Source organism: Vipera ursinii, assembly GCF_947247035.1.
Source record: "Vipera ursinii genome assembly, chromosome: 10".
In the NCBI taxonomy this organism is placed as follows: Eukaryota; Metazoa; Chordata; class Lepidosauria; order Squamata; family Viperidae; genus Vipera; species Vipera ursinii.
In genome coordinates, this window is record NC_139520.1 from 7,048,964 (window position 1) to 7,059,051 (window position 10,088).

The window sequence follows — 10,088 nt, forward strand, 5'->3', positions numbered from 1 at the left end:
AAGGACAATTGGTTGGACTTGATTCAACAGACATGGGCAGCCTTTTGTCTGGAGTAGTGTAGAGCAGGAGTAGGCAACCTTGGCTCTTTTATGACTCGTGGACTTCAACTCCCAGAATTCCTGAGCCAGCACCTGAAGCACATGGATGATCACCTTCCTGATCACCTTCCTGCCCTAAATCCTGAAGCCGAAATCTTGCCTCTGTTGGGAGTAGATGCCCCTGACACTTTTGCCTACCACGGGATGGTCAGAGGCCCAACAAGCCCCCCCAATTGCCTTTAAGATGGAGCCTGGATGGGTCATCCCAGGAAGGGTCTTTGTTGACCAGCTCCCCCCAATTGCCTTTAAAATCGAGCTTGGATGGGTCATCCCACGTACGGCTTGTGTTGACCAGCTGCAAACTCCAACCCAGGTGAATATCTCAATGACCTCCATTCTCAGTAATGGGAGAGCAACCCACCTGAAACCATGCCAAGAACACTGAACCCGTTTTGGAAGCGACAGTGTTCCAGACCAGCAAAAATCACAATGACTTAGCCTTGTCGATAGAGGACAAAGAATTCCTGCAGCGGTGGGCTGGCTCAGGAATTCTGGGAGTTGAAGTCCACGAGTCATAAAGGAGCCAAGGTTGCCTACCCCTGGTATAAAGTCTCCTCCTTGCGCAGGGGGCTGGATGAGAAGACCTCCAAGGCCCCTTCCAACTCTGTTATTCTGCATTCAACAGACCAAATTTCAGTGCTGGTTTAAGTCATCTGTGTCCATTAACCTTGTGGGTATGGTGTCAATTCTCCAATTGATGCAAACACCATCCTACCAATGATGTACATTGGCATAAATGATGTCATTTGTGTTTTTTGTGGAATGATGCCGTCATGCTTAGGATATAAATTGCCACAGTGAAAGGAATGTCCATTATTCACAAATGTCCATTAAATGCAAACAAACACAGTGGTGTTCTTTAATGGACATTCATGAATCATGGAGACATCTCCCATCCTGCTAAAATAAGGCTTCCCTCTGATACCCAACCAGCTCTGCTTAGAACTGGTTCTCTCCAGGAGAACAGGGGACATTGATATAATCTGGTAGATCCCCTTTGGTCTTCCTTTTGCAAAGATGCAACTTTGTTGATTCAGCTTTCCCCTTTCAGGGCTTCAGTGGTAGGTAAAAGTTCAGGAGTTGGGTGGAGAAGTTTCCTGCCGTGTGCAAATAGATTGCCTGCCAGCCTTGTTGAGCTTTTTAACAGCTAAATATCATGTTTTTGAGTGGTTTCTCCTGTCCAGTCAGCGAGCTGAAAGGAAGTTGGCTCAGGTGATAAAGAGAAAGAAGGGAATATATACCAGGACTGGGCAATGATGGCAACTTTATGACCTTGTAGACTTCAACTTATAGAATTTCTCAGCCAGCATGCAATTCTGGGAGTTGAAGTCCACAGGTTGTAAAGTTGACAAAGGTTTCCCACCCATGGAATAAACAACATTAATCTAATTGTGGATTAATATGTGGATTTATTTATTTTTTTAAAAAAAGTTTTAAATTTAGTTTTAGAACTTTATCGCTATTGTTGGAATTCGTTACAAATTCATCAGCTCTGCCAAGGGTCAGGACAGTGATTAGGTGCCCAGGCAATTGGTTCCTTTGGGTCTAGAGACAATGAGTGTAGCAGTGAGTAGAGAGATTTTATCTTCATTATTAACTCAGGCAAACAGATTTTAAAGCATAAAAACGTACATACCACTAGATGACACCCAAATCTTTTACAAGCTGGCAGGAATAACGACAACAGAGATATCCCAAAGGTGACCCGTTTCCACAGTACCTGGGCTAGGTTCTGTGCAGAATTGCCCCGCCAATGGCAACAAGCAATTTTTTATCAAAACCTGGCATCATAATCTCAGGGTCTTGCGATGTTCAGGAGACTGCCAGCCTGCCCTTCACTGGGTGGCACATGATTCTAGGATGGGAGTAGAAAGTCTGAGACTTTCACACTGAGAAAAGCTTTGAAGCTATGCTAAGATTCCTCCTCCTTTATTCACTAAACAAGATTCAAAAAAAAAATCAAGCAGTGAGCTCTAAACACTTAGACTTTCCTTAATAATTCCTCACCTGGAATATTGCAGCCAATTTTGGTCACCATATCAGAAAAAGGATGTTGAGAGTTTGGAAAAAATTCAGAGAAGAGCAACTAAAGATGATCAAAGTCCTGGAGACTAAAACATACGAAGAACGGCTGCGGGACTTGGGTTTGGCTAGTCTAAAGAAAAGAAGAAATAGGGGAGAGATGATAGCAGTGTTCCAGTATCTGAGGGGCTGCCACGAAGAAGAGGGGGTACATTATTCTCCAAAGCATCAGAGGGAAGGACGAGAAACAATGGTTGGAAACTGATCAAAAGAGAAGCAAACTGGAATTAAGGAGAAAATTCCTAACAGTGAGGACAATTAACCAGTGGAGCAACTTGCCACCAGAAATCGTGCACGCTCCATCACTAGAGAAGAGACTAAACAGCCACTTGTCTGGAATGGTATAGGTATAGGTTCTCCTGCTCAAGCAGGGGGATGGACTAGAAGACCTCCAAGGTCCCTTCCAGCTCTATTCTATTCTAATATGAAGGAGAAATCAAAATATGTCACGAAATTCCTGGAAATAACAATGGCTTTCCACGTACCCACAGCAATCACCAACCATTGTTTTATCACTACAGGTAGTCCTTAACTTACAACACGATGCAGAGTTACGACGACACTGAAAAAAGTGACTTGTGACTATTTTTACATTGACAACCATTGCGGCATCCCCATGATCATGTGATCAAAATTTGGACGCTTGTCAACGGACTCAGATTTATGACGGTCGCAGTGCCCCGGGGGTCACATGATCCCCTTTTGTCACCTTCTGAGAAACAAAGTCAAAGGGGAAGCCAGATCCACTTGAGAACTTTTAACAACTGCACTCATTCACTTCACAACGGCGACAAGGGAGGTTGTGAAATGGGGGCAAAGTTCACTTCACAAATGTCTCATTTAGCAACAGAGACGTTGGGCTCCATTGTGATCGTAAGTTGAGGACCACCTGCATTTTATCACTATTCCTTCATTCTTGATTTTTATTTTCTCAGTTGCTGTGATTGTGATGATCTTTTAGTTACAGAAAGAGTGTTTTAATTTTTCTGTTACACATTGTGGAAGCCCCGGAGAATCTTTGATCGGTTGTAAATCTAAGAAACAAACAAACACTATGCAGTGTGTTCCTTATTTTGGTATGAACCATTTACATGACTAATAAAACAATTCATGTGTCCCTCTCAACTCTTCCTTCTTGCAGATCCATCTGTGGGTGCCAGCAATGTATCAAGTCCTCCATCCATCGTCCTTCCACCCCATTCAAAGGCGACCAACAATAAAACCAGGCCCTGCAGCAATGAATCCAAAGGTCACCAGCCACTATTTTCACAAAAAATGGAAGAACCAGACCATCCCAAAAGCTGCCCAGACAGTTGGCCCAATAGCACATTGATAGGTGAGAATTAAAATTAAGCCAGGATTGTGGGTAGCAACAGAGCATTCCACTTTAATGCATTCATTAAGAGAATTACTGGCAGTGTAATATTGTGCTTGCTTTCCAGGGTGCTAAATCACAACACTTGTGGTTTAACATACTTGTCAGCTTCCAGCTCAAGTATCCAAATAAAAGTCCAGGATTGTTTTCATTTCTGAAAAGCTTATTGTTTATTGAATACATGGCCTGGTAAAGGCAAGGTATTTGATAAACAGTAAGCTTTTCAGAAATGAAAATAATCCTGGACTTTTATTTGGATACTTGAGTTAGAAGTTAACATTAAACTAACTCATTCGAAAGGGACAACTGCCCCCGCCCCTTATTCTAATGGCAAGATGAAAACAGAGAGGCATGTAGCTCCCAGATTTTCACTCTTGACAATATTGCCCAACTCCATTTGATTTATAACTCATAGGTTTATAGCTTAATATGTGCAATAGCACTTAGACTTATATACCGCTTCACAGTGCTTTACAGCCCTCTCTGAAGTGGTTTACAGAATCCGCGTAATTGTCCCCCAACAATCTGGGTCCTCATTTTACTGACCTCGGAATGATAGAAGGCTGAGTCAACCGTGAGCTGGTCAGGATTGAACTCCTGGCAATGGTCAGTCAGCTTGCAATACTGCATTCTAAACAATGTGCATGATGGATGGATGGATGGATGGATGGATGGAAGGAAGGAAGGAAGGAAGGAAGGAAGGAAGGAAGGAAGGAAGGAAGGAAAGAAAAGGAAGGAAGGAAGGAAGGAAGGAAAATAGCAATAGCACTTATATGTATATGCTGCTTCACAGACCTCTCTAAGCAGTTTACAGAGTCAGCATATTGTCCTCAACAATCTGGGTCCTCATTTTATTCAACAAACCTTTAATTACAGCATGGCTTAGAATAAGGTGTGACTCCCATATAAAAAGAGCTGTGTTCATACAAAATTCTGTAGGAGAATATTAGATATGTTTGCTTTATAGTTACAAAAAGGTGTGATAAAAATATCATCATTATCGTCATGTCTTTATTTTAGGAGGGTCTTTCAGTGGTGGACTGTCTGGGCAAGAGATGGTCCTTCCCAGTTGCAAATTCCACTTGCAAATGGTTTATGAAGGAATTGGGAAATGTCCGATGCTTGCATTCTCACAATCTTTGCTCCGCTGTATTTCAGGTCCTCCCAGCAAAGAAAAAAACTGCTCCATTCTTACTTTGGGGCGAGAAACCATCTTGAGCTCAATGACCGAAGGGCGTTTGAACCACCTCCTGGACGTCCTACGTGCCCAGCAGCTCTTACCCAGGGCAGATTACGAAATGATCGCCTCGTATCCAACTCTGACAGGGCGGACCCGTGCTTTGATTGACACTTGTCTGAGTTTGGGGGAAAAGGCCGCCGAGACTGTCGTGACTGTATTATCCAGAAGGCTCCAGGTAAACCCTGTGAATTAAACCTCAATCTCAATTCGGTTTACACCGAATTATCAGTCCAAGGGATGCCTGGAGTTACTTTTCAGAGATGTCCATCCTCTTTAAATAAGTCCGTAAATACCTGGATTGGATGGAAAGAATGGGCTGCCCACTAAGGAAAAGCAACACGATTTGCTATTTTGGGCACGATATTGGCCTGAGGAGGCTTCACACCTTCCTGTTTTTCCCTTAAAGGCAGCAAAGCACAAGGTTTTTATTTCCACGTTGTGCAAAAGCAGATTGTGGAGCTGTGGGAAATAAAAAGGACGGGGCTTTCCCAGTAAACCACTGGGAGTAAAAGCGATGTTGCTAATGGCTTCAAGCAAGAAGTAAGGCAGTTGGTCCACCTTCTGGAACCTATTACACCTTTGGTTCTCTGCACCCGAAATCAATGTGGCATAAAGCAAGAGAGATTCAGTGTTCAGATTTTTCCCAAATGAGGAACGAGGAGGCTCAATACTCAGCTGGGATTTACTCACCTGCAAAGGATCAGAAAATAATGGAAAACTATGTTGGTCATCACACGACTGTGCAATCAAGCAGGTTTGGTGTTGGGAGATCTCCTGCAAAGTTATATCAGAATTAATTGAAGATTTGTGTGTTAACTTTCAGAAAATGTAAACGCGCAGGTGCAAATATGGTATCTGCTTTATATTTCCAAAATCATGCAGTTAAAAAGATAAACTCTATGCTGCATTCATGCATTTTATTCAGCCAATTTTCGTTAATCATATTCTTTTTGAATAAACTACAATCAACTGTCTATTTAGATTTAGATTTAGACTGTGCCTGCCAAAAATCCTACCTCATAAACAATCCAAACCAACTGCATTGTATCCCAATATGTTGTGTTTTAATTTAATTTGTGGTTTATTGATTAAATGATGATATCAAATATAATGTGTTCTGTGAACCAGGTCCAATAAGTGGATCCAAACTAGGTTAACTGCATTGAGCTTCTTTTACAACCCCCAGGAAAGTTAATCAGGCTGAAAATGAAACTCACTAAATGAAATGAGATTAAATGCCAACTGGATCTGAAATCTTATTAACTATAAATAAAAGGTCTTAAAAATTAAAAAAAAACCCTTCTAAAAATAAATTCTTTAGAAAGAAAGCTTCAGGATAAAAATATTGTGTACGATAACTTGGAAACAGGATAAAATACAAACAGTCTTTGTCTTACGATTGCAACTGAGTCAGACTTTTTTTTTATGGGAAACCAGATATAAATGCAGGAAACTGGCAAAAAAAATGTCGTAACTCATCCTCACGTGACCACAGGCTGCTGCAAATGGCGATAAATGTCGAACTGGTGGTGAAACGCAATCATGTGACCATGGGATGGAGGGGAGGCAGTTGTAACTTTGAAAACAGGTTGAAAGTAGCTTTTTTTTGGGGGGGGTGTTATAATTTCAAAAGATGGTTAAGCATCTACTTGTTACGTCAAGGACTACCTGTAAAACTGTATAAATGAGGTGCTTATAATTGCACAATAATTTGTCTGGAAGTATCCTGGTAAGCTGCCAGGATAGCTTGAGAGCCACTGCAGTGTTTTGGGAAAGGGCTAAGAATGAAGACTCCGAGGTTCTGGTCTCATTTTAATCACAACAGCTTATTGGCCAACTTTGGGCCAGCCCCTCCCTTTCTCAGCCCAACAGCCAATCAGCTCTACTGAGGAAAATCCCCACAATGTCATGGAATCCAATGGATAAAAGATGAAAGAAGAAAAGAAAGAAGAATCATAGGAAAAAAAGGATCCTGAGAAAGAAGGGAATCCTTCCAATGATGTTCCTACCATCAAAGCTAGCTTGGTATCTAATTATATGGAACAAATCTTCTTAGCTTAATTTCTTTCATTTTAACTTTCTTAAACTGTAGGAATGGTGTGGACATAACGGATCTTCACCTCAGGAAAACATCAGACCAAGAACTCCATGATTGATAAGAATATTAAGCATGGTGGATCCTCCAATAGTCCAGAAATCTTGTTTAGAAATTGTTCATTATTTTTTTTTACTATTTTTTTAATTCCATTTATATCCCGCCCTTCTCCGAAGACTCAGGGCGGCTTACAAGCTTAGCAGTAGCCTTCATTCTATGTATATGCCTGCTTATTAGGGCTTTCACACACACCCCAAGCAGCATTATTACAAAGTCAGCTTAATTGCCCCCAACAATCTGGGTCCTCATTTTACCTACCTCGGAAGGATGGAAGGCTGAGTCAGCCTTGAGCCTGGTGGGACTCGAACCTGCACTAATTGCAGGCAGCTGGTGTTACTTAAGGAGGCATTAGCCCACTGCTCTTTGTTTATGCATTAATAAGCAAAGCCCTTCATCATTGGGAGGTTTTCCAGAAAGATTGGACAAATATTTCTGATTCTATGTAAGAAAGAAGAAACAACTGTCGGGCGCAAGAAAGCAGGAGCTGGGATAGAATTCAAAAGTACTACAAGTTTATTTCATGCTACTCATACACAGGAATCTGATCTACTAACAGTCAAGGAGAACGCAATAAGAGTCAGTGGACTTCAGGGGGGGCTGGACTTAGGTCACTTGTGGGATTGTAGTGACTTCAAACTGATGACCTATTTGATTCTACCTTCAGCCTCAGCCTGGTCCTCTCTCACAATAACATCACCACCACCCTGAGATCCCAGAAGAAAGAAGGATACAAATTTAATAAGTCAGTAAATCATGTCAAAAATGCTGAGAGGAATGGTGAACTGAAGAGAGTATGCATTATCACAGGACACAGAACAGTAATGCTTTACCTCACAAAGTGAGAAAAATAAAATTCCAACAATTTGCAAAAGGAATGATGGAAGCCCTCCCCTTTCAAAGTCTTTTTAAATAACTTTTATTACAATTTGAAAATACAAAGGTAAAAACCCTAACAAAATTTTTAAAAAAATAAAAGTATGAGGAAAAAATAGGGGCCGGTGCTCATCTCCGTTTCAAAGCCGAAGAGCCAGTGCTTGTCCGAGGACATCTCCGTGGTCATGACTAGACGCCAAAGGCGCACGGAACGCTATTACCTTCCCACCGTAGTGGTCCCTATTTTTCTACTTGCATTTTTATGTGCTTTCGAACTGCTAGGTTGGCAGAAGCTGGGATGAGTAACAGGCGCTCACTCTGTTACGCGGCACTTGGGATTCGACCCGCCAAACTGCCGACCTTCTGATCGACAAGTTCAGTGTCCTAACCCACTGAGCCACTGCGTCCCATATATATATATATATATATATATTGCTTCCTCCTTCATCAAGACAAATGCAAACAATTTCAGTATGACTGCCTCTTAACCTTTCAGTCAAAAATCTAATCTATTAGCAAATAATAAACTGCTTTTAAAACCTTTTAATGGCAGTGAATAATGCCAATATCATATCTTGGTTTCTAAGCCTGTGTTTATTTTTATAAATGAAGACTGTCTGATGCGGTTCATCGCAGAACTGGTTTGTATTATATTAATGGGCACTAACAAAGGCTGTGGTTTTGCATTTAATTCTCTCTCATTGGTGGGATTCATGTATTTACCGTAACTTTTTCCCCCTTTTTTATGACCAGTAAACCCTTAATTTGGGGGTAGAGTTAGGGTGACAGAATGGAGCTGAGCGTTTACTGGCTGGATGCCCTTCCTGACACCTATGCGGAGTTTGCAGATTTTTTTATGCCCTAGGAGAGAAGCATCTGCCACCACCTAGGATCGAACTCTCAACCCGCCGGGTGGGAGGCAAGCGTCTTCACCACTAGGCCACCACACTGCTCATTATTCACATCATTAACAATGAGAATATCAAACCCCAGCAATATATATATATTTTTCTCACTGAATTCCAGAATAAAATCGGCAGATGTCTGGAAGTAAAAAATAGCTGGCAGGGGGGGAAAAACATGTTGCTGGCACAGGAGGAACCATGTTTGCACAAGCAGAGCATCCAAGTTGGTTAAATAGTGTTTCTAAGACAGCTGTGCCACATCTGGTGCCCTCCAGATGTGGAATTTCCAATTCCCACCTTTCTGCCTGTAGGTAGAACTGAACTCTGCAAAGATACTTACAGGAGATCAGGCTGAGGAGGCCAGCAAAGAGATTACTCAATATTACGGCGGGCAGAGTGCAGATGCGTAATTCTTGTTTTCATGCAAGGGCAGGTTAGCATTGGCAAGGTCATGCCCAATTTCCTTAAGCCACCTTGTTCCTGTCAAGATTCCTAGGCCGCTGCAAGCAAAGATTTCAATATGCAAAAGGATAGGTCTTCGGTTGCAACACCAAACCCATCATCTTGCGGATTTTGACACACACCCACACCCCAGCTGGTCAGTAGTTTGTTGACCAGGTGCACAAGGGAGGAGTAATATATAAGGAAAAGAATTTCAGAAGAATTGGATCTTTATAAAACCCGAAATATAGAATCTTCCCATATCTGAAATCTGTAGGACTTTTGATGGGTATGGTTTTCTCAGGAACTTAAAGCTACTCTGTGGTAATTTATGTTCTGTGGGATGGCATAAGAAAACTGATTTATTTAAAAGGTCAGGGGTACACTTTTAAAACCACTGTTGGGCATGGTTAAGAAGACATAAATAACGTTATCTCCACTTCATCCCAAAGTAAACATATTTTTACATTTCTCCATTTCCTTTCCCCTCCTCTGAAGTTGGTGCATCATAATACAAAGTTCATATTAGGATACAGTTGTTTTTCCAAAAAAAAAAAAAGCATTTCTTACTTAGGTGGCTTCTTTTTTTTTCTTGCAAAGAATAGCCTTGCCAATTTGCATTTATATCTTGAGAAAGATAAGAATGTTTGTCAGAAGACCTCATTTGAAGTTCTTTTGACCTTTTGAAATACAATTATAGGTGCTCCAACACTAGAGGTTTTTAAGAAGAGACTGGACAACCATTTGTCTGAAATGGTACACAGTCTCCTGTCTGAGCAGGGGGTTGGACTAGAAGGCCTCCAAGGTCCCATCCAACACTGTAATTCTGTTATTTGGTTTTGCGGAAAAAAATATTCAATCCATTCTAGATTTTTTTTTAATTTCTCTCACTGTCATGATCTGAACTTTCTTATTATT

At 41.4% G+C, this 10,088-nt stretch overlaps 1 protein-coding gene across 1 annotated transcript in view; it reads left to right on the top strand.

The window, feature by feature from the left end:
* The window catches only part of LOC310645164 (receptor-interacting serine/threonine-protein kinase 2-like), a 74,684-nt gene extending 68,524 nt beyond the window's left edge, over positions 1 to 6,160 (top strand). Inside the window, exons 13-14 of the mRNA XM_083370678.1 lie at positions 3,323 to 3,517; positions 4,715 to 6,160. Of these exons, the coding sequence (XP_083226804.1) occupies positions 3,323 to 3,517; positions 4,715 to 4,989 (470 nt within the window). The 3' untranslated portion in view covers positions 4,990 to 6,160. The remainder of the gene's footprint in view (positions 1 to 3,322; positions 3,518 to 4,714) is intronic.
* The last annotated feature ends 3,928 nt before the right edge of the window (positions 6,161 to 10,088 follow it).